Genomic DNA, 26412 nt, shown 5'->3' on the forward strand with positions numbered 1-26412 from the left:
TTATATTAAAGTTTAATTACTCTACAGGTCCTTATAGTTTTACCAAATTTTCAATTAGGTCCCTATACTTTTTTCTTTTCAATTGGTCTCTATAATATAATTTTTTTTTTCAATTTAGTCCCTGTTAACATTAAACGTCTAAAAAACATTAGTAAATTGTGAATTTACTTATATACTCTTATCTTCTACCTATAATAAGTTTATATTTCTCTGAAATTTCTCCCCTTACTACAACAATTCCTGTAGATAGCGGTGGAAATTTTGTGACGGTTTTATAAAACCGCCGTCAAATGAATAATTGCGTTGCATAGCGCGGCGGTTAAGAGTGGGGCTGCAATCAGCCTTTTATTTAGCGGCGATTTTTCTAGAACCGCTGCGATATGTAACTTGGGGTGAATTATTATTTTACATTTTGCGGCGGTTTTCTTTCAACCGCCGCAAAATACATTTAACTACATATTTCAATTTTTTTTAGTAATAAGCATCTGGGTATAATCTAGTTAAGTTAAAACTACTTTTTCAAACTACATATGTTTAAATCGTTATTACTTAAACTCGTAATACTATTTCTAGATTCGTTTTGCGTAAAAAAATTTACAAGTTAAATAAGTTATATATGTTAACTCATGTGAAATTACCAATAAGATTTTCAAATTTGCATTCAAACATAAATGTAAAAGAAAAAAATAAAGTCTTTATATACTTAAAATAAAGTTCTAACGAGCATAAATTAAAGTTACTTTTCTTCGAAGTTATGCCTTACTAAACCTAAATCAAGAAACTCTAAAAGTAGATAAACATATAAAATTGCGACCCAAACCATTAAATTAAGGGAATCAATGTAACTCTTATAATAAAATATCAAAATTACTTTTCAACATTGTATTGACCTGGCGAAAAATACTCTGTCAAGAATCTATGGGTTTCACGTCTTACAGGATCTGATATGTCATCTCCATACCATGACTTTTTGTTCAAATTAAAGCACCTTTTGGTAACATGTATATCATCTTCTTTTTGTTGGTCTTCTAAAATTTTATTGTCTTCTTCCGAAACCATATTGAGATCAAACTGCATGGATCTGTCAATTCTAACGGAGGAGATATAATCTAAATTGGAATAAATGACCATTTGTACTCATGAAAGATGATAACGTTGATATATGTACTCATAATAGATCGAAACTGATCTTGTACCCACGAAAGTTGCCCTTCGTATGACAAAAGTACCCTACTTTGGTTATGCACTTGCTTCGTTATTATCTGAACCTACGTGGCACTCCCAACCCTCCAAAACTCTATCATTCTTCAATTCCATTTCTAATTTCAACCACCCATCCCTATTCCATGGTAGCAGCTTCTTCCTCCTCTGCCGCCATGGCTGCTCTTCCATCCTTTCACACCTTCGCTTCATCCTCGCGCTCTCCTTCCCAACTCTCCCTCTTTTTCAAATCCTTCTCCATCAAAAAGTGAGAAGCTCCAAACAATCACAAAACACCTATGGGGGATGAAGAATACCATGCCATGCCTCCATCAGAGGCCATTTTTCGATTTGGGTTCAATCCCTCAAAAATGACGTCCTGAACCGGCGTCGAACCACAGGTGCCGCTGTTGTTTGGAGATCACAAATCCCACACCAGAGTATGAGACTTTTTCCAAAACGGCTTCAAACCAGTCGTTCGTCCCTGAGATCGGACCTGACGGTCTCCCTCGAGAAGCTTTTGTCATTAGCTACACCGAGAAGGTACGTCTCTATTCTTTGCTCCTCAATTCAATTCCGTTGTTACTTCATTTTCTCATTCTTTGATTCCTTTCTTCTCCTTGTTGTAGAACATCGAAGAAGAGAAGCTTCAGTTGCACAGACAACTTCTCTTTCTCTGGCTATTTTTTTTATTCATTTGGATATGGCGATGAGTTTGTGCTCGGTTCTTGATTCTTTTTGTGCGGTTGCATTTGCGGCATTGTTTCAAGTTAAGTTTTTTTTACTTCCATGGTCGAATTGAATTCATTATTTTTTTTATCTTTTGGTTTACAAGTAATTTTAATTTTTGTTTTTTTGAAGTAGAAATTGGACATCAATTTTATATAATCCAATGATTCTTCTGGCAAAGATAACTAAAATTTGGTGACTATGAAAATTGAAGATGCAATAACAAGCTAGGAAAGCAATAGGAGGGTTTGGAAAAGAGGGAGAGTTGAGAAGGAGAACGCGGGGATGAGGCAAAAGTGCGAAAGGACGGAAGAGCGGCAGTGGCGGCAGAGGAGGAGGAAGCTGCCGCCATGGAATAGGGATGGGTAGTTGAAATTAAAAATGGAATTGAAGAGGGATAGGGTTTTGGAGGATTGGGGGTGCCAGGTAGGTTCGAATAATAACGAAGAAAGTGTATAACCAAAATAGGCTACTTTTGTCACACGGAAGGCAACTTTCGTGGGTACAAGATCAGTTTCGATCTATCATGGGTACATATATCAGTGTTATCATCTTTCATGGGTACAAATGGTCATTTATTCTCTAAATTGTCTTCTGAATCAAACTCTTCCCCATCTAAACTGTCAGGAACTATTTCCCAGAATATTCAAGTAATACTAAAAATATCAACATGCATACAACAAAATAAGTATATTCAGAAGAAACTGATAACTCCCAAGTCATTAGATAGTAATTTAGAAAAGAAAATGGACGACAATATGCTAAGACAATTTTAAAACTAAAAGCAAATAAACAACAATTACCATCTCCCTTGTTGGTAATTTGGGAAAAATTCTTACACAGAAGCTCTATAACGAATGTTGTGCTTGCACAGCATGAAGAAATGTCCTCAATTTTCATTTGTCCTATTCCACTGTCATGTTATGTTTACTAATATTTAAAACTCGTAACACTATTGGAATTGATATCGAATATTAGATATCAAGATTATCAAAACTGCAGCATTAAGAACAACAACAACTGAAACATCATTAAAGATTTGACGTAAACTAACTTTTGACGAAAAAAACCGGTGAAAGAAAAAAAAATCTGCTTTTATTCATGAAAACGCACAATACATTAAAGACTTAACTGCAAATAAAAAATACACAAGTTTTTTGTAACCAAAGAAAATGGCGTACATCGTTGAGTTTATTTAACTTATTCATGACACAAAGATCCTTTTTAAATCACGTTAACTTTTTTCATATAAGCATTACGCAACATCATCAAAATTCTCTAAAGCATTTTTTGTGTGGTCTTCTATATCATCCTCCCTGTCAACTATAAATCTCCAATGTCACCTTCCGTTGACATGTTCAACCTTGGCTGTAGAGAAAAACCAATTTCAGCTTCTTCATTCTCTTCTCCCATGTCATACAAATCTCGTGGTTTCAGATGAACCACAACACTCCATTCCTTAGCTACTTCATCATCCACATAGTATACAAACTGAGCTTCTGATGCCAATATGTATGGTTCATCGTCTTCTCGATCACCAGTGTGTATCGGACGAGAGAAATTAACGCTGGTAAGGCCCAAATAGTCTTGTTTGATGCCTCTGCTGGTAGTGGTATTTGAACAATACCAGTGTGAAATGACAGCTATAATTCAATTCAATTATGTCCAAATTTTTTTCATAATACGGAACACTACCAACAACTACTCTATTATCACGCATGCTTGCATATATAACTTCTTGTATTAGATGATACATAACTCTACTGTTTTGGATTTTCAGCCCGTCTTCCTTTGTGATAGTTCTAAACTCTTACCCGTTAATGTTGTATGCCCAAAAACGTCTTGCCTAAATCATGGGATCGCCTGCAAGCAACTTCATTTCTTTCGAATGAAGCGTACTTTTCATTGGAACCTGGAACCACATAACATTCATGCTTTATATTAAAATCGGATTTCATAAAGTACGAATTCTAGGCTAAAAATACATTGGTCAAGTTAATATTCTATCAACCTCATGCTTGAACCACTGAGAAAATTTCGCATGCACAACACTGTCTATTTAGATTGCGACCTTGTTTGAGCCTGTAACCTTCGCTTTTTTTCCCTAAATGTACATTATGAGAGAAAAGAAAATTAGTCAACTAGTCATTAGGTGAAAAGAGTTATATTTGTGTTTTAAAAATACGTGTGTATACTTACTCAACAAACAAAACCACGACCTTGCAGTTGACTAGCACATGACGATGTGCTTGATGCTTTTCCATTGGAGTGAGTTCGAAATGCGAAACAGCCCCTAATGCCTTTCCAATAGCTGGGAACATAGTTTCCCCTAAATATGTGTAACATCAACGGGTTGATCATCAACTCTCCCTGGTCGATTGATTCTAGTCTCAATATTATCCAAATATCTAGAACAGAAAGTTAGAATTTTCTCAGATAAATAGCCTTCCGCAATTGAGCCTTCTAGTTGTGCCCTATTACGAACATACTGCTTCAAACGACCTGGATACTTTTTATATAAATACAACATAATGCTCAGTATTTACACAATTAATTCAACTGATTGTATTAAAGGGATTTATTAATAAGCTAACCTTTCTATTGAATACATCCACCGAAAATGTACTAGTCCACCAAGATTTACTTTATCAACGAGATACACTGTGAGGTAAACCATGATGGTGAAGAAAGATAGAGGGAAAATCATTTTCATCTGACACAGGATTTGCACAACATGATTATATTGAAGGTCAGCAAGATGTATAGGGTTTATGGCTTTCCCACAAAGTTCTCGAAAAAATGATGACAAATTTGAAATTACATTAGATACCAGACTCAGAAGTGCATTCTTCACCAAAATTGGAAGTAATTGTTCCATCAGAATATGGCAGTCGTGACTTTTCAACCCAGACAACTTGTGCTGTCGCAAATCAATACAACAAGCAATATTGCTAGAGTAACCATCTGAAAAGACCATATTCTGCAGAGTCTTCAGGAATACTTCTGTGAATTTGACATCGTAAACATTGCAGAAGGATATTTACCACCTTCGTCCAGCCACAATTCAGACCTTATGCCCATACATTGTAAATCTTTGTGAGCTTTAAGATTGTCTTTTGATTTGCTGCTATCGTTTAAGACGGTGAAGACCACATTGTCACAGATATTTTTCTCTATATGTATCGCATCAAGGTTATGACGCAACATCTGATCCTTCTAGTACGAGAGGTCAAAGAAAACACTTTTTCTTTTTTCAGTGCGAGTCATCTTCATCCGCATCTTGACCATTGCGTCTTTTTCTGGCTGTCATAGTTGAAATCTTTCTAAATGAAGTGTGCACATTAGACTGTTGTCTCAATACATCTGTTCCAGATAACTTCTTCGGTGGATCTCTACCTTCTACTTGCCTGTCAAATCTATTCCGGTTTAGTGTTTTATTTGTGTCTCTGATTCAAAATGCGGCGATGGTTCATGAAACACCATTTTTTACTGTCTTTTTAGCCGATGAGGCTTAGTGTCCAAGTTAAACGTAGGACACGCTAACCCACTATGCGTATTCCAACCAAATAGGTTTTCCAATCCTGGAAAGTCGCTGATAGTCCACATTAGTGCCGCACACATCTTGAAAGTGTTTCCCTCTTTGGAATCATACATTTTGATGCCATCCCATAATTGCTTCAACTCATCTACCAAAGGCTGCAAGTAAACATCTATCTCGTTACCTAGCATTTTCGGCCCAGGAATAAGCGTGGATAGAATAAAAGATGTTTGTTTCAGGCAAAGCCAAGGCGAAAGATTATGCGGAATAAGAATCACAGGCTAGATAGAATACTTTGTGCTCATATTCTCAAAAGGATTAAATCCATTACTCGCCAAGGCTAGGCAAACATTGAACGGATCCTTTGAAAAGTTAGTATACTTTGCAACAAAATTTTTCCATTCTTCAGCATCCCTTGAATGCCTCAGCAAACCATCATTATTACACGCCTCTTTATACCATAACATGTCAGTTGATGTCTTGTTGCACATGAATAACCGTTGCAGTCATGGTATAAAAGGAAAGTAACAAAGAGTCTTGGTTGTTATAGGTTTTCCATTTCTTTCCCACCAATATCCCACTATATGCATGCTAGAATTATTTTCCATCCATTTAATTGTGGAACCCAATACTGCTTAGGAACATAGTCTTGTAAGTTTCGCTGTTATTTGTGATAATTGTTAACACATCTAACCAGTAGAAAATTAGTAGAATAATTAATGAGAGATTTTTTCTTTTTTTTTTGGGACCGAATTAATTATTGTTTATTTAGCATTTTATTGTAAAATTTTGGATCTAAATTTTTAAATGTTCCATAAATGTTTCAATTTTTCACGTCCAGTTCCCGCTTTAGATCCTAAGCATTTTGAAACTTGGCAGTGTCTTATTCTAGCACTTGGATACTGAATTTTTTGAAACAAAAATTGCAACTTCAATGGCCTATGCAGATTCAGCAGAAGAATTGTGGAATGATCTAAAAGAGATGTTTGAACGTAGAAATGGACCACGAATCTTTGAGCCGAAAAGAGAATTAATCAATCTAAAGCATGGAGCGATGACTATATCGCAATACTTCACCAGAATTAAGATGCTATGCGAAGAGCTAATTCCTTATTATCAAGTGCAATGTAACTATGGAGATGCACGTTCAATACAAGAAATTCTAGAAATTTGATAACAAATTTTACTCATGGAGCCTGTCAGGTTTAAATAAGGTTCTTTCACTAGTGGTTCAAGAGGAGAACCACACACCAATTGGTGTTAGTTTTTCACCAAATTAGGGGTTGATTTTTTCGTCAAGAATCAACTTGTGTAGTGAAATCATGGTAGAGGAAAGCGCCATATGAAGAAAGATAAGCCTATGTATGTGTTCTCATTGTGACTTGTTCGGTCACATAATGGAGAAAATGTTATAAAATTTATGGATTTTCTCTAGGTTATGGTAGAGGATGTGGAGAGAAACCCGCAATCCATCATGTAGCAACCTCTTAGCAGAACAATGAGGCAAGCTTATCTCTAAACCTAGATGCCAACCAGGTTTAATAACTCATTATCTTGCTCAACTGCCAAAAAATTCAAGAACTGTCAGCAAACGAAATCCATTAAAGTGTCAACACTGGCAATTATAGTCCTTAACTCATCACTATCAAGATCTCAAATGCTTTTAAATTGTTAGATTTTAGACAGTAAAACAACCATATAACTTATGACAAACCTTTTTTTTCCAAAATTCATGCATGTCTCAAAACCTTTTTTAGTAACCCTCCCAAACGGTACACAATTTCAAGTCAAAATACATTGGAATAGTAATTTTGAACTCTAAAATCACACTGAAAAATGCCTTTTATAAACCTGAATTTTGTGTTAATCTCTTATCAGTTTTTCGTTCTTAAGAAACACACAAATCCCAATTATTATTTGGACATAATTACTTTAACATTCAGGATCTCAACTCATTGAAGAAGATTGGGAAGGTTGATTTGAGCAATGGGTTATATATCTTGAAGGCTGATCCACCTTCTAAGATTGATTCATTACTGCAACAGTATGATGTTATAAGTGTTAATAATTTCTGTAATTTTGATATATGACATTTTTGCTTAGGTCAAGTATCAAATAAAGTCTTTCAAAATTTGCTTGTGTCAAATAAATCTTCATTTAGTTCAATCTATTCCTTTATCCATAAGCTTAATTCAAAAAGCTTTCTTTCGAATAGAAAATAATATATATATATATATATATATATATATATATATATATATATATATATATAAATGCATTTGATCTTATTCATTGTGATGTTCGGAGAGCTTACCATATTTTCATATATAAGAAATACAATTATTTTCTAAGTTTAGTTGATGATTGTACTAGATTTTGTTGGATTTATTTACTACATAGCAAGAATGAAGCTGCAAGATATCTCAAATAGTTCCCTACTTCTCTATTCATTTATTGGGACACAATTCAACATCAAATAAAGTGTTTCAGATCAGACAACACAAATGAATTAAGAGAAATGGACAAATCGATCTCTAACTTTTTGGTCTGCAGACATTTAAATTTTTAAGGATTTAAAAATACATTTAAGTCTCTAACTTCTTCAAAATTTAGACACATTGATTCCTGAGTCTAATTTATTCTATTTTAAAAATTCTCCCACGTGTGCATCCGTATCGACCAGGTCAGTACAACGAAAATCACGTTTAATTTTTTCGTTGGGTCTGACAGACCCAAGTGAACATAAGAGATTGATATGTCTAGATTTTGAAAAAGTCAGAGACTTAAATATATTTTCAAATCCCGAAAAACTTAAATATCGTCTACAGATCAAAAGTTCAAGAATCTATTTGTCATTTTTTCAATGAACTAGTATTTCTATTTTCTTACCAGAAAGAGGAGTACCACATCAATCCTCATGCTCATACAAATCACAACAGAATGTTGTGATAGAAAAAAGTATCGACACATCTTTAATATAGCAAGAGCATTATATTTAATTTTCAGTCACAGGTTCTAATCTGGCTACGGGGAGAGTGCATCACCACTGCAATGCTCTTAATAAACAAAACACTACTATCGATCCCGTTTCGGTGACAAAGATGAGTTTCAGAGGCAAAGCATAGATGAGAAGAAGGGTGGTTGTAGCAAGCGGCTAGAGAAAAAAAAAAGAGGAACAACTATATGCAATTGGTCAATTCTATGGTGCTTTTTGTTTGGTATTTAACTTTTGTCCAAATTATCTTTTATATAGTAATTTTAAAATATTTAAATTTTTTTAATTTTTATATTTTTAAATTTAAAATTAATTATTTAATCTATTTTAACAATTAAATAACATCTTTTAGGCACCATAATAAATACTTTTTTACCTTCATTTAATAATAGTTTGAGATTGATGAAATAATGGAAGAAAAAGTATAAGGAGACAATAATTTTAGTGTACAGTGTGTACAATAGAAGTAAAACACTACAAAAAAAAAAACGGGACTTAGCAGCTACAAATTGCCGGCGTTTTCTCAAATTGCCGCAAATTGGTTGAATTGGTGCGGTTCTTATTGCGTAAATAAACTCCGCTCTGATTGATTTGACTTGAGGCGGTTTTGGGTACCAGCCGCAGCAAATAACCTTGTGTGGGGGGCGGGGTGGGGGGAAGGGTTTCGTTTCGCTAAAATACCCAAACAAAAATTAATAGGCACCATTAAGCTTCACCTTTTGCACGCAAACCCCAGCAGAGCAACGACGCCAATCGTCGACGTCCTCCCCAGCCATCTGTCCCGGTGTCGTCGTCGGCAGCCTTCCCCCTTGCCTTGTTGTGAGTTGCAGATCGGCCCCTCTCCCCTCAATCTCGTACGTTCTTCTCCTTTATTCCAATTTAATTTTAGTGCTGTTGATAAATTAATTTTGCATCAATTTCATCTCTATGCCTTCTGAATTTTGGTTTGAACAACACTGATCGATTGATTTTGCCCAAATTTTCCTTTCCCAAATTAACATTCTGATTCAATTTTTTCCTAATTTCTGAACCCTTGAATTCAACCCACCGCCACCCTTCGTATTTTGTCGTTTGTCTCCTATCATCCAACAAGGAGTTGCGTTCAATTTCTCCTCAGGCCAAAGAGAGACCCTCCTAACAGCCAAGAACCAACTGCCGCTCGCGGCCGTTCCACCCGTGACCACCGCTTGCGAGTTCAGATGTGGTGCCTTTGGTGGTGGCCTCCGTATCATCGCCACTCTTGCCCGAAGATCTGCGTTCGCCACCGTTGCTCCATCAACAAGGGTCGCAAACGCTCTCTTCCTCCCCTTCACAGTAGCGTCGTCCCCCCACGCTGCTTGCTACCACCTCGTCGTTCGTCGCGTTCTTTCTCGCAGCTGCTCCGCCTACAACCGCTGCGTCTGTGAACCAGCAACACAGCTTTGGTGTCGGTTCCCGATCCAATAGATCCTTGTCCTCCACCTTCCCCTTCGCGACGGCGTCGTTCTCGGAGCCGCTTCTGGCCGTGAGTTCCCCATCGTCGTTGCCCCGAGTGGTGCCATAAGCATCATCACTGTCCAACACCATCGCGGTAGATAATTTTATATGTGCTTCTAAATCTTCTACTTGTTGAATTGCTTGTGTTGTAATATCATAGATTAGGATTGATGATGCTAGAATTGGACTTTGAAATTTTGATTGGATTTCTAGATCTGAGATTTGAAATTCTGCTTGCTCTGTAGATTCTGTTGAGTCTTCTTGTTGTTGCTGTGGCTGAACATGAAAATCAAAAGTGATTGTTGTTGAGCAGTTTGTTGTTGAAGTCCCTGATGAACCTGAACCTTGATTTGCAAATTGTTTTTCATAAAATTTTGCCAAAGATAAAGCATAGAAAAGAGATTTTGGATTTTCAATGAGATGAATCATGTTTAGTACTTTAATTTATGAGATTTTGGATTTTATAAGTGCAGCTGTGAAAGTTTGATTCCTGTTTAGTACTTTTAATTTCTTGAAGAAGATGAATCCTTTTTGTGTACCAACAAATATTGGATCTGCCATACTTACGATGGATCTAGTCTGTTGTTACATGGACAACATAAATTGGTGTTTTGTTTCGTACCAAGCTTTTATTTTGACTATGTTATCTTCACATTTGTATATTGAATGCAGCAAACCACATCATAAGATGTGAAGCTGTAAGTATTCATGCTTTAATATTACTCTCAGGATGGTGAATTTTTCATATCCAATATTATACCTTTTATTTATTTATTTAACTTTCTTTTTCAGGGACAATTTGGTGTAATGATACAGTCATTGCATCAAAATGTATTGATAAATTTAATATGAAAATATTCCTACAGGATGTGATGCTTTGTGGTGGTTCAGATGCTACTATTATACCCATTGGTATGATTCACTATTGATTCTTTTTCACCTGCGTAAGGTTATCGTGCCATAAATCTAGCTGATATGAATCCACTAATCATTGGTACAGGTTTGGGAGGTTTTGTGGCATGCAAAGCCCTATCACAGAGGAATACAAACCCTACCAAAGCTTTACACCCTTGGGACATTGTAATACAACAAAAATTCTGCTCATTCTTGCTGTTACTCACCATGTTTTTGTATTGCTGATCTGTCAACATTTTTTAGTTTTGAAACAATACAACTATAATTATAATGAGATTTGATGAGCAAGTCTTGTATCCTTTCTTTTAATCTGAACAGAATAGTTTATTAAAAACTAACGTTTCAATGGTCACATATACAACTTTTCTTTTTGATCACACAAATTCTGTCTTCTATGGATATGAGCTATGGCAAATTCAGTTTTTCTTATTAGGTTGTTTATGATATTCCAGAACCGAGATGGATTTGTCATGGGGGAAGGAGCTGGAGTTTTACTTTTGGAAGACTTGGAGCATACAAAGGTACAGGAAATCTGATCTAATAATTTTAGGACAGAACATCCCTTATGAAATGACATTGCATGTTTTGATATTATTACTGAAGACTTGTGCATATAATTTATTTTGTTTAGTGCATCCTTCAGTTCCTTCAAATAGTATTAAAGGACTTCATACATCTGTTCTCTCTTGTATTAGGATTGATTTTTAGGCTGCTTGTCATAAAAATTCACCTGTTACTTCTCACGTCAAATCTGCACTAGACATTTTTCTTGCAACTGAATCAAATGCATCTCTTTTACATTGCAGAAAACCTAATCAATCATTAAATAGGTGGAGCTAGAGGCTCATATTAGGTCTTGATTGAGAAGGTGGAGAGAAACCCAAAATGAATGAGGGGACAATGAAAGCACCAGAGGAAATGGTGAATGGTATAGTAATAAGTTGTCTTCCTGTACATACATTTTGTAGTCATTTTTTTAATCAAAATAGGGTTGAAACTTTGAATTATATGGAGTATGAATACCTGATACAATGATACATCTATTTGGCCGTAGGGTAACTTATAGTTGAAGAGGAACTGTTGTACAACCTTATTAGTAAAGGAATGATATTATCTTACTAGTGCCAAAATAAAAGAGAATAAGGAGTATAAAAGAGAATAAGGATTATAATCATCTTATGGTATTGTTTTGTGGTTCATCATTGAAGTGCAAGTTTCTAATCAATCTTTCTGTTGCTTTCAGGTTCTTTCTCTAGGTCAGTAGTGAATTTCATGGCTGGTTGTCAAACTGTAGTATCTAATATTGTGATGTCTGTAGGTGTGTTCTTAACCCTGGAATTCATCACTCCCTTTTTCTGTTACACTCCAAATGCCATTCTTTCTTCAATCATCATTTCTGTTGTCATCAACCTTGTGGACTATCAGGCAACTATTTTGATTTGGAAGATTGATAAATTTGATTTTGTTGCTTGCATGGGAGCATTCTTTGTGTTGTTTTTTGCCACTGTTGAGATAGGACTTCTAATTGCTGTAAGTACTAAATATTAACTAATGTATGCTTAGTTATCTTATGCTTTCAAAATGTGAAGTAGTTTCTACTGGTTAATATTTGTGGCAGGTTTCTATATCCTTTGCAAAGATTCTACTACAAGTTACAAGGCCTAGAACTTGTATCTTGGGGAACATTCCTAGAACCATCTGATATTTGTTAACATTTTAGAATTATTTACGAGTTTAATATTATTTATTTAGTGTTTTTTTATGTTAATATCTCAAGTTTAATAAATATAATGTAAAGAAAATAGGTTATAGTAAAGAAAAATGGTATAAACTATTGTAGTTAGTCAGTTTTTTTTAAGCTCGTGTATGAAATTGCGGCGGTTTAAAACCGCCGCAATTTTTTTTAAATTCACAGACCAAAATAGCAGCGGTTTTGTAACCGCCACAAAATCGTCAGCTTGATTTGTGGCGGTTGTGCCAGCGGTTCATTAGAACTGCCGCAAAATCAAATCTCCATCCCCTAATACGCGACGTTTGGCGAAGCGCTGGTATGTCATTTTGCGGTGGTTTAAAACCGCCGCAAATCCATAAATAAATCGCCGCAAATTCCCAATTCTCTTGTAGTGAAAAGGATATTTAGATCATATAATAATTAATTTAATTAGTTTTTAATAATTACCCTTTTTGAATTCAAACATAAATTAGGATTTGTCTCAGGGTCAGTTACACTGAAACCGCAACCCCCCTATCTGCTTGTGATTTCACGTCTTTGATGGTCATTATCTTCCATTCTCATAGGTCCACCGCTGCAAGCAACAAACGCCATCGCCGCTTAAACCACAGCCCGACGCATCGCTGCCACCGCCGCCCAAACCACGACCCGACGCCGCCTTGCTCATTGCGGTCGTCCAAACATCCCCGTCGCACAAAAAGATGATTCAGGCCGAGCAAACAATATCGGATTTCTCTGCAGGCCTTCCTTTCTTCTCCATTGCGCACAAAGAGAAGTTCAGGCCGACCAAAGAAGGTCGGATCCCTTCGCAGGCCCTCCTTTCTTCCTTGTTGTAGCGGCCACGTCTAGTTACCCCGCAACCGGCAATCGTTCAATATTGCACCCCCTGGATCCCACCGCAGCTGCAACCGGGCACGACTGAAGTCCCCGTTGGCACACCGTGGTAGGAAATCCGAGAATAGGAAGCCCCGTTGCGCAGCCTGGTGTTGAAGATATCAAAAAGGCGAGTGCTTTGTTCTATGAATTTAGATGTTGGATGTTCAATTCATTAGGTATGTAGATGGTTATTTTAATTCTTAATTGAATGATTATTTTGTTTGATTCGGTTTAATTATATACAATTAACAAATGTTGGATGGTTGTTTGATGGCCGGTGGGGAGCTTCTAACTCCGGAGAGGTAGGATGATTGATGAGGATGGCATAACAGACGGGTTAGAGAGGGAAGAGGGTGTTTGGATAAATTCCTTTGATAAATTAGGACTGGGATAATTAATTTTTTGAAATAACTGTTTAGATTTTTTTTTATATTGAGCTAAATTTAAAATTTATTGTACACATTGTCAAGATTTTTTATTATCTCTCTTACAGAGTTCTGGATGAAATTTGGTTAGTGACTGTTTCAAAAATTAATTACAGATGAAGTGTTAGATTATGATACATCAAGGTATCAAACTGTAAAATGGATAATTCATAAATAAAAATTTTTGATATTAAAAGATTAATTTATAATTATAAACTTATGAAGATCAGAGACAATAAAAATATGACACATTCAATTGAATAATTTATTTCTATTTTATTTTGAGTATTTCAATATATATGCATACATAGTTGTTATGAATAAGCATAAAATTAAAACGATCCGTATCACGAGTGAGTGAAATCAAAATTAAACAAGTGTGCAAACAAATAACTCTATTATATCAAGTGTAGTAGCTAGTAGACAGCAAGATAGGCGCGCAAGAATTCATCATCACACGTTTAATTATTACTGAGGGGTCTTATTAAGCTTGCAGTAGGCATAATCTTTGTATTTCTTTGTCTTGTATTTTGGAGGGTTATCTTCGTTAACCAACTTTGGGTGAGGACCAACTACGTGCTCTCCTTTGGGCTCTATAAACACTGGCCACGACATTCTTGTCTCGTTTTCCTTCACTGTTGTTCTATGTAGTACTGCCTTGTACTTCCCATTGCTAAGGATCTTTAAATTAGCACAAAAAAGAAAAAAAAAAGAAATGGAATAAGTATTTTTCTAATCATCAAAATTTTATGTAATAATAGTTTTTTTTTTAAAAGTAAATTTAACGTTTAATTTCATTCATTATATTTTTGTCCTGTAATAATGTTTGTGATTTTTTTTTAAAGTATTTTTAGCGTTTAGTTTTATTCATTTTGTTTTTATCATTATTTTTGTTTATGTCAAAATTATCTTTAGACATTAATTTTATGTAAAATTCTAAGGACAAAATAAAAATTTTTAAGAATAATTTTAATACAGATCGAAAACGTAAAAGAAAATTGAATGAATCAGAAAATGTTAAGAACAAAATTAAATGAAAATTAACATTAGAAATATTTTTTAAAAAAATTACAAATATTAAAGAAAAAGGTATACTTTATTCTTTGTAAAAATATTAAAATTTCTAGTTAAAGATTTTTAACTTGTACAATAAAAATCCTCTTTAATTCATGGATTAAACAAGAAATTAAATGCAAGATATGTAGATTATGTAGATGTACCTCCATTTGGTCACCAATATGAATAACCAAGGCATTAGGCACATACTTAACATCGTACCAATGTCCATCTCTAAAGGCTTGAAGGCCTTGAACCTCGTTGGGGACAAGAATGGTAATATAGGACATGTCTGTGTGCTGTGGCACACCAAGAACAAGATCAGGGCATGGGCATGGTGGGTAATAGTTGATCTTCAAAAGGTGAATCATGTCATCTCCACCAGCATACTCCTTTAACTCATTCCCTTCAAGCCCTAACCCTATTGACATACTCTTCATCAGCTTGTCTACCACTCCACGTAGGTGCTTGCTGTATTCTTCATTCACCTCCCTGCCATAACATCAAACATAAAATAAAATTATGTTATAGGATGATATATGATCAAATTATATTCATTTACCTTTAATCTGTCCTGCACTACAATTGAATAGTTTTTCTTAATTAAAATCTTTGAATTTAAATAAGAAATTAATTAATATTAATTTAAATATTCTCTCCGTTTTAAAATAAGGGTTCCTTTCATTTTTTGAACATCAATGTGTCTAGAAAAATTCTTTGTGTAGATATATTAACTTTTTAATAAACCCAAAAAATAAAAACGATACTTAAAGCTTGTTTGGATGTTGTTAAATTATTAAAAAAATTTAATAAAAATATCTTTTTATTTTTTAGTATATTTAATAAAATTTTAGTAGTAAAAATAAAAACACAAAAAAAATTAGAAACTATAATTTGTATATTTTTTCAATAAATTTTTATTTAGAAAATATATTTTTAACCCAACAAATAAATAAAAAATATTTTTATATTATTATGCCTAAACATAATTATTAAGAAAAAAAATATTTATATACGAGATATCCAAATATAAAATTATTATTACTTTTATAAAAAATATTTAAAAAAAATAACTTTAAAAAATATCATTTTGTATAAACTTACCCAAATAAATTTTTATTTAAAGAATATAAAATAATACAAAAGAAAAAAAAATATAATTTATGAGACTACTAGATTGTCCACGGAGGCCTCGAGGCCTACCCATAGTTTAACTTGGGTGTTGAGATCTGAATCACACAATTCATGGCATTTATTTGTGAAGTGGGACTAAAACCAGCCAATGGATCGGATGGACGTCCTACTCTATCTACACCCACGACTGGACGATTTTGTTTAATTTGGGCAATGCATTTACAAAAATATACCCAAAAAAAGCTATCACTAAATCAATTATCTTATATTTTTATTTTATATATATATATATATATATATATATATATTTAATTAATTAAATAAACAATAATTAGAATAATTAAATTAATAAACAAATTTAAGTTTATTCATATTTGTCTTATTTACCTAGTGCAACAGAATACAAAAAGAATGATTAATTCAAAAATTTAAAAGTTTGTTCATATATTTAAAGTAAAAAAATATTCAATACATAATCAAGAGTATGCGAGTCTCTTTTTTGTGGCTACATTTTTTCGGATTTGAACTTTAATTTCAGAACTCGAATAATTGTGTCTAATATGGACCCGAAGCGGATTTTTTTTTCTGAGTTATACACCTATCCTTTCTGGATTATTGCTTGTGAGTGATTGTGTGGATTTATTGATGATCGTGATTTAATCGGTGATGGGAATATGATTAACTTAATTAATATAGAATAAAATATATAAGATCTAGTGGGCAGTGTCTTAGGTATATATTTATCGTACTACTTTATTAAAAATATATATCAATTAAGAACATTTTTTAAAAAGATAATAATAATTTTTTTAATAAATTATTTTTTATAATATTTTTAAAATATATCTTTAAGATACGTGTTAAAAAAGCTCATATTAATATTATCCTTTTAAATATGGCTAGCACCAATTCTCGGTTGCAATTTGGAAAACCACCGCCGTGGTAGTTGAAAGTTGCGGTTTCAGAAAGAAAAAAAAAAGAGAGACATTTCAACTCGTGCATTTAATGATTAATGGTCAAACTAGTTGACTATATTTATCAAATTATGACCTTTATAGAAGACTATTCTCAAGATTTATTTCAGGTCCTCTAAAAATGAACAGCGAAATACACCGTATATTTGGGCTGGCGTTTATTTATAAAGATAAGAAAAATTTTCATTCTTCTCTTTTGATATATGTTAAAATTGTTAGTGTTGCAAGTGTGAGAAGTGTTGAAATTAGTCCCACATCAAAGAAAGCACGAAAGAGTGAGGAGTTTATAAGATGAGAGACCCATTAACTTGACACCTTAAGGTTTTGAGTTGGATGTGGTGTCTTCTCATCTTATGTTCTCTCACTTGATTCCTCCTCAAATTCTCTCCGATGGTCGAGAGCTCTCTACGGTTAGCCCAACAAGTGGTATCAGAGCCCATGGTTTAATCGGTCTGGTCCGGGCGGCGTGTTCCGCGGTGTTTCGCGGGACACCTTAAGGTTGAGTTGGATGTGGTGTCTTCTCATCTTATGTTCTCTCACTTGATTCCTCCTCAAATTCTCTCCGATGGTCGAGAGCTCTCTACGGTTAGCCCAACAAGTGGTATCAGAGCCCATGGTTTAATCGGTCTGGTCCGGGCGGTGTGTTCCGCGGTGTTTCGCGGCGGTGTGATGGACGAATACTCGTGGTGGTGGAGGAGCTAGAAAGAGGGGGAGTTGATGAGAGACCCATTAACTTGACACCTTAAGGTTTTGAGTTGGATGTGGTGTCTTCTCATCTTATGTTCTCTCACTTGATTCCTCCTCGAATTCTCCCCATGGTCGAGAGCTCTCCACGGTTGGCCCAACAAAAATGATATTCTTTCATTTTTATTTATAAAATATATATTTTTATAATTTTTTAAAAAATTATTTTTAATTTTTTTTATTAACTAACGTGAATTTTATTTATTTTTTTAAATAAATTATTTTTTATAAAAGTATTTTTTAACAAAAATGTTATTTTTTTGATTAAATTTTGTTTTCAAAATACTGTTTAATAAATTATTTTTTATTAATTAAATTGTATTTATATCAAAATATTTTTTAAAAACTTTTAGAAAAATCTAAAAAAACCCATTTAAAGAAGGAGAAACATGGATTCTCCAAAGATAACCTTCAAAAACAAGGGTGATTGTCATTTGTATTTTTGAAAAAAATAATTTGATCACTAAAAGAAAAATTAATCATTAATTTAAAAAAAAATAGTAAAAAAACAATTTAATTATTAAAAAATAATTTTTTAAAAGGTATTTTGATAAACAAAATTTAATCACAAAAGAAAATAAAATTTTGCTAAAAGATATTTTTATAAAAAATATTTTTCTTAAAAAAATAGATAAAGTTAACATTAGTCGATCAATACAACAAATTTAAAATAGATTAAAGAGAAAGTTTTTTAAAAGTGATAAGGGAGAGAAACATACGTTTTATAAATAGAGAAGAAGAAAGTGTCATTTTAGTATTTTTGAAAGAAGGGGAGTATAATTTTTTTTGAAGATAAATATACTTAGTTATGGACATAAAAACACAAAAAGTAAACTACTAAAATGATACTTAAATGTTTGTATCGCTGACAAAATGAATTCTAAAAGATGCTAACGAGAAATAAGTTTCTAAAAAGTTGTAAGACATGACAGAAAGAACTAGATATTAAATTTATAAAAAATGACTTTAAAAATCAAATTTTTATGCAAAATTTTGAAATTATTATTAAAAAAAATATTTTTATAAAATTTAGTAATTTTTTGTCAAGTGAATTTTTTTTTAAAAAAAATTATTGTGAATGATGACATTTTTTTTGAAAAATAAAATAAAAAATTTAGAGGTTAAATTTTGCTCCAAATTTTGTTGAGCGCCTTCTAAATATTTATTCAAATGTTTTTACGAAAATTTAGATTTAATGGATAAGCTATTTGTTAAATATAAGAGCTTTTTGTTAATTACATTTATTAGTTTTTTTGTTGTATTTTTAAATCATTCAAAAGCTATTTTATCGATAACATTTTTCAAGAACTTTTTTGTTAATGACTAAATCTTTTGAATACCAAATTGATAATTAACTCAAACACAAAATTATATTTAGTAAGTGAAATATAAATAAAAAAAACATTATATTTTAAGATTTTGAATTAATATATTTTATATCTTTTCTAACAAATACACTGAATAAAAACACAATTTATTTTTTTTATTATTACTGTCAAATTTTTATAATTATATTTTTTATTATTTTATTTTTATTCTAAATTTTGTGTAAAAAATAAAGATAAATTATATTTTTTACTATTTATTCTATCTCATATTTATTTTATTATTAAATAAAATATAAAATTATTAATTTTTATATTTTTATTTTTTATATTTTATTCTCATCATCTTCTCTTATTCTATTCTCAAAATTAAAGATATGCATTTTTTCTTAAGAATTTATTGCCCGTGTTAGATGCATATTTTAAAAAGACTAATAATTCTTTTGAAATATATAATGCATTCCAAAAATAAAAAAAAATATAATTTAAATATAAGATCCTTTTAGTGTACAAATTTAATTAACCATAATTTTAATTAACATGTTAGAAGTGTTGATAAAAAAGTTACGAGTTTAGAAAAATATTATAGTTAAATAATTTTTCAAGTTTTTTTTATAAATTTAATTAATTATATTTTATATATGTTTTAATATTTTGTAAATGATAAGAAAAATGAAGATTCTCTTTTTTTTTTTAAAGATTTATCTTTTATTCTTTTCATTACCAAATATAAAAATTGTAAAAAAAGACATAAATAAATAAAAATTAAATAGTCCTTTAAAATTTTTATGTGTTAATTATTTTATTAATTTAAAAAAAATTAATTTCTTAGTCAGTTTTATATAATAAGTTTTAATTAAATAATACTAATCATTAAATATGTTGATTGATTATTATCTGCACTCCATCCATCCAGTAGCGTTATTTCTTCATAAAAAAATATAGGAAGAATTTTAAATGTTTTTGAAATATTGGTGTTCCAATAGTTTTAGTTATTATTGATTTTAATTATAATATATATTAAAATTAATAATTAAAATTATTAAGATATAAGTGTTTTAGAAATATTTAAAGAATTTAGCTAATATGTACTGTAATAACACATGATAAGTTTATCATTGATAAAAAATTTAAATATTTTTATTTAATAAATATAAAATAAATACATTGAACAGTTAAATTTTTTATATTTTTAATAAAAAATTTTTTATTTTGTAACTTTAACATGTATCCTTCATAAATAAGCCCATATTTAAAAATCTTTATATGGTATATATATGCCATGATTGCTTGATGTAAATAAAGTTGAATGACATGCATGTCAAAAGGCGGAAGAAATTAAATTAATATATAGTATAAAGTCAAATGACATTAACGTTTGGCAAGTTGGAAGTAACCTGTAGGAAGGAGGGTTTTTAGGCCAGAAACGGTAGTTAATTGATGAAGGTGGCCATATAACATGGAACAAATGGTCCACCCAACCCTTCTTTCCATTCACATCCTTCGAAAGCTTTGTCCCATAACCTTCCAATGACTCAGATCCTTCTATCTTCGCATACACCTCCTTCTCCTCTTGTGGTAACTCGAAGAACTCTTTCCCCACACCTATAGGTAAATACATATAATTTTGTTAAAACGTTTCTCACAAAATTAATTATAGAATTATTTCTAACAAAGGCTCAAGTTGTTATACTACCATTACTTAAAAAAAAAAAAACAGATATTATATATCTAACGATTTAAAGTAGTAGAATTTGATATATACATATACGAAAGGTGGAGTCTATGATACCTATGAATATATATGGTGTCTATGATAGCTAAAGAAATGAGAGTAATATTTTTTTATCTTTTTAATAATATTTTTATTTTTTAAATTAAAAAGTTTTATTAAATAATAAAAAATATTATTTTAATTTTGATAATACTTTTTAGGTATTTTTAAAATTGTATGATTATTGTAACTACCGTAATTATAAACATTGTCATAATATTATCATTTCTTTTAAAAGTTTAAACTAATAAAATGAGATATTTAAATAGTTATATTTTTAATATACTTCTTCATGCATGAATCTTTTGTTAGGTTTGTGCAAATTTTTGCATAATTTTTTATTAGTCTTGTGTTAAAATTTTTTTTAGGATCAACAAAAATCAAATTCTATATTTGTAAGCCACAAAAACTCTTTTATCATTTTAGTATAAAGCTAATAAAAAATCTATGTAAAGATTTATGAAAAAACAAAAAAAAAAAATTCTTGCGTGGAGAATAAATATTAAAGATATAACCAGTTATATATTTTTTCTTATCCGTTTAAATTTTTGAAAAAACTCCTATGAGAGATATTATAGTGGATTTGGATCCTCTAAAGTTTGGATTTCACTTTAGAGAGGAAAGTGTGATCTCTCACCATTGATTTCATAGGTGGGACCAAGAATAAATATGAAAGAGAAACTATTCAAAAGTAGAAGATCACACTTTACTCTCTAAAGTAAAATTCAAACTTTAGAGGATCTGAATCCTATTATAGTATACACCTAAATAGAATATGCATAGGTTAATAATAAAATTAGTGTAACATTTGTGCATGGAGTAATGTGACAACACCTTGCAAGTTGGTTATGAGTTGACTTGGGATCTCATGGTTGACGATTTGGAACATGCCCCAGTCCTTACTGGCCTCATAAACCTCCCTAAGAACTTTCTCTTGGTTAGGGTTACTGAAATCGATGACAGGTACCTCAAGGTTCACGCCTTGAACTGTTGTGATTCCTGGTTGCTCTGTCTCAGACCTAACGAACATGGCTGGAATGGAAGCGTCTTTGGACTCTGATGCCACCCTTTGCACCCTTAGCACCTCCATTATTATTATTTTGCCAACTAGCTACGTTCAATTTGTGTGACTTTCTCAAAGGTATGTAGGTAGATATGTATTAAAGAGAAAATAATGGAACTCATAATTTGAGTCTCTTTGTGCTGCGTTATAAATAGAAGAGGTGGTGATGCCTTTGGGTACCTACCAATCTACCAAACAAGGATAATGCTGAGTCATTTAGTTACCAATTTTATAATTATCAAAATTAATTAGAGGAAATAGATATGCTAATTAAAGGTATAGATTGAGGAAATACTTAGGATTTTTATAATTTATGGTATATATTCAAATTTTTATTACTTTAACTTGAAATTGTAAGATAACTTTGAGGATTTGAAATAATATTTTTTTAAAAGATTATACTTATTTATGATAAATTATTATTTTATTTCTTTTTGTGCTCTTTTTGCTTTTTATTTTTTCCCTTCAATTTATTTATAGTATTTGATATCTCACTAAAAAATATATTAAAAAATAAAATTGGCTAAAAAGTGTTCTAAATATATTGGTTAGTATAATTAAAAAAAAACTCAATTCTTTTAAAGAATTATTAATACATTCAACTATATTGAAAATTAAGAACATGTATATTATTTAAATTATTTATTTATGATGATTTTATAGAATTTTATAACACTTAGCTTGTTAGCAAGACTTAATTTTTTTTTGTTTGATAAAAAGTCGAATGTTAAAATGAATGCGAGAACAAATATATCAAAAGATAGTTAAATATATCACCAAACCAATAAACAATTAAACATTTTAGCGGGTGATGACACGGCCTAATATAAAACATTTTAAAAGCAATAATAAATAAATAATAATTGACCAACATAACAATCTGAGAATGTAACTCACAATTTTAGTGGTGATAATTTCTTGTGTGTTTTTTGCAATAGTTTATTTTATTTAATTTCATCTCAGCAATGCGAGTTAATTTGCCAATTTGATGTTAATTTTTATTTTATTGATTTTTAAATTTAAATTAAAAATAATAATGGACTTATTATAATATTAATGCAAAAGACAGATCTAAACAAGAATACTGTCTTATTCTCAAAACACGTAAGAATTTATCTTTCAATGGGATCATTTAGAACAAAAAATACTTTTATTTATTTTACAAAGAAAAACATTTTTTCTTCTACTTTATTTATCTATTTTTTTCAAAAATTAATTTCACACACTTTCACATACACACACATATACATGAGAATTTATATTTCGAAGATTTTAATTTAAATATATTTTGTTCACGTTTATTATCATTAAAGATTTTATTAATATGTTTTTCAGAGATTTATTTATCTAAAATATAAATAATTTTAGTAAAATATAATTAAATATAAAAAAATACGCATATCAGATAAGTGACGGTTGAATATCATGGTTAACAGAGTGCTTCGTAGTTCAGTCCATACAAAAGATAAATAAATTAAAAGAAACAAAAACTTATAAAAAATCATAAATCATAACACATGATCTGTTTCCTCTCCAACAAAAGGTAATGTGTAAAGTACAAAGCACAAACCACACCAAAAGGAAGGTACTAACCCTTGGATCCTAAGAAGTAGTTGAGATGTGCGGTTCTTGTCTCGACACCGAAGCAAACAATCTAGAAACCTTATTTATTTTATTGGACGTGATCTAGATTCTAGAAGCTTTATTAAGAGCTAGCCTTTTTTTTTCCCCTCTAAACATTATAATATTATAAATTCAGGTATATTATACACTCACACACAGTATTTTTAAAGATTTTTATCCAATAATTGATTTCAACTAAGTTTTGAATGCAAGTATATATATGGTAAATGAATTGCCACTAAGTGAAGGACTCGACCACGTCTTGTTGCTTTCTATAATAAGTAATAACAGGTAGTTCGCTACCAGTCACAGGTGGATTTTACTGTTTTAGCCTTTAGGGTGAGGCTCCATATTGAAAAGGATAATATGGGGATCCTTCTCCTTTCACACAGACACACACGGTTTGCAATGTTCTTTTCTTTACCTTTTTTTTTTAGGGTAGTTGCAAGTTTTATCCGCATTTTAGTTTCTCCAAACTAAAACTACAAACACTAGTATTAAAGCCCGACAATTCTTTTTTGGCCAGGAATTTCGACAAGTTTAAAACTTCATTTTAGGTAAAGTATATTTTTTGTATTTAAAATTTAATAATTATTTTTAAATTTTATTTTATTTTAATTTTATTTTAAAATTTTTTTATTTGTATTAAATATATATTTTTAACAGCTAAATTTTTAAAAAATTTAAGACAAATCAAATAAAAATATAAAAAAAAATAGGATTAAGGATGATTTTGGTCCCTAAGATAGGAGTTAAAAATTTTTTTGTCACTAATATTTTTTTACTTACAAAATCGTCTGTAAGATTTAATTTAGTTTTACATCGTTCTTTTTACCAAAATTTTAATTTTTATTACCAAATTATCCCTAACTAAAATATATATATATATATAAAACGGGTTAAAGGGCTGGGAAATAGGGGAGGAAATCATGCCAGGGGAGGTTTAGGGAAGAAGAGGAAAAAGGAAGGGAAGATAGGAAAGGAGATGTAGCCGCTGCTCCTATGGGCTCGGCGGAGGTGCTTGACGACGGTGGGTTCTAGTTCGAGGCAAGAATAGGGGAATGCTTCGGTGGTTTTATGATGGTGGGTGGAGGTGAGCTGAGGGAGGAAAAGAGGGCTTCGCGCTGTGATGGTGGCGCTAGGGTAGCGCGAAGAGAGAAGAAGAAAAGGGTGGCAGCGCTGTGATGGCGGATCGGCCAGGGGACAGTGAACAGAGGAGAAGAGAAAAGAGGAGAGGAAGAAGAAAAGAGAAAGGAGGGTGGCTCGCTGGCGGCATGGACGGAGGTGCTGACCGGGATTAGTTGACAGAACTAGGGTTCGGACAGGGGAAACACTTTAGTGGGTGAGGGTGGTCGGCGGTGAAGAAGGTAGAGAAAGGCGCTTCTGCTTCTGTTATGTTGTTGATTCTAATTTCATTCTTCTTCTGCTTCTACTTCTATTATGTTATTGATTTCTAATTATGATTCTTTTATATTGTTGCTTCTGGTTGCTTCTGCTTCTGGTTGATTACATTATTTCATTGTTCTTGTTGTTGTTCTGCTCCTGCTTCTATTTGATTACATTATTTCATTGTTTCATTATACAAATTTGTTGATCCATTATCTATTTTTTTAATGTTTATTACATTGTTTTATTGTTGTTGGTTCTAGTTCTGCTTCTGCTCCTGCTTCTACTTCTGGTTTTGCTTTTGTTTGTGCTTGATTTTGGGGAAGAAGGAAAAGAGATATTTTGGTCTGAAGAACGATTTTAAAATTAAGTTAAACCTTAGGGACGATTTTGTAAGCAAAAAAAGTTAAAGACAAAAAAAATTTTCAACCCCTATCTTAGGGACCAAAATCATACTTTTATACTTAATATGCTTGTGTTAAAAATTATTTTTATAAAATTATTATTAAATTGGTTCTATTTTTTTTTAAAATTAGCCGTTAGGGATATATTTGATACAAATAAAAAACTTTTGAAATAAAATTAAAATAAAACAAAATTTAAAAATATTTTTAAAATTTTTATCAAATTTTAAAAACAAAAAATATACTGCTGCTCAAGGAGACCAAGGCCCACTTCTAAAGAAAACGCATTTAAGAGAGTGTCAAAAATTGGAATAAATTAATAAAGGGACAAGGCAAGCCCAATAGGACAATAGGATTTAATGAAATTATCAGCTCATTGGTCCGTTTAAATAAATGTTTAGGATTTAAATTGTATTTTGTGTATGTAGAAATTTATTAGCCAACGACTAACATTTAAATGTAGTTCAAATTCGCGATAAATTAGTCTTTGACAACGGTAGGAGATACCGTGTGCAATCGAAAATAAAAGAAATTCAAGTCCAAAAAAAAATTATCGATAGTTAGATTTAAATTAGTGAATAAACTATATTAAATGTATACCAAAATTAGCCATCAATATAAAATATAAATTAAAATATAAAATATACATTAAAAAAAAATTAATCACAAATATATTTATACACAAATAAATAATAACTAATTTTAGTGTGCAAATAAAATTTTTGTTAATCAACCACATTTGCAAGTTAACTATCTGAGCATATGAAACATAATTTAATATTGAATAATTTTCATAGTCCGCATAAAATTCTTAAATAGTATTTTTAAGTCATAATTTTATCATCAGCGATTTTGGACACCACTTATGGTGGATTAAAACACAACCCAATTTTCTTATCAATGTTACTGTGTCGATTAATCTAAGCTCTAGTTACATGCCTTATGTAAATTTAGTTGTTCTTGTGTTTGATAGTACAATTCCCGTTGAATCTGTTTTATTGAGTTTTGGATATTCTTATTTTTATTATAATTTCATAACTAAT

At 31.4% G+C, this 26412-nt stretch overlaps 1 protein-coding gene across 1 annotated transcript; it reads right to left on the reverse strand.

Annotated features, from left to right (window-relative positions):
• Nucleotides 1-14142: 14142 nt before the first annotated feature.
• Nucleotides 14143-22769, reverse strand: LOC112766372 (flavonol synthase/flavanone 3-hydroxylase). The gene is made up of 4 exons (XM_025812267.3): nt 21728-22769; nt 20517-20724; nt 15107-15434; nt 14143-14567 (listed from the first exon to the last, which is right to left on the reverse strand). Exons 1-4 carry the CDS (start codon nt 21981-21983, stop codon nt 14355-14357), a joined length of 1005 nt encoding a protein of 334 aa, XP_025668052.1. The 5' UTR covers nt 21984-22769; the 3' UTR covers nt 14143-14354.
• Nucleotides 22770-26412: the final 3643 nt, after the last annotated feature.

The sequence above is a fragment of the Arachis hypogaea genome, chromosome 17 (genome assembly GCF_003086295.3).
Source record: "Arachis hypogaea cultivar Tifrunner chromosome 17, arahy.Tifrunner.gnm2.J5K5, whole genome shotgun sequence".
Taxonomy (NCBI): domain Eukaryota; kingdom Viridiplantae; phylum Streptophyta; class Magnoliopsida; order Fabales; family Fabaceae; genus Arachis; species Arachis hypogaea.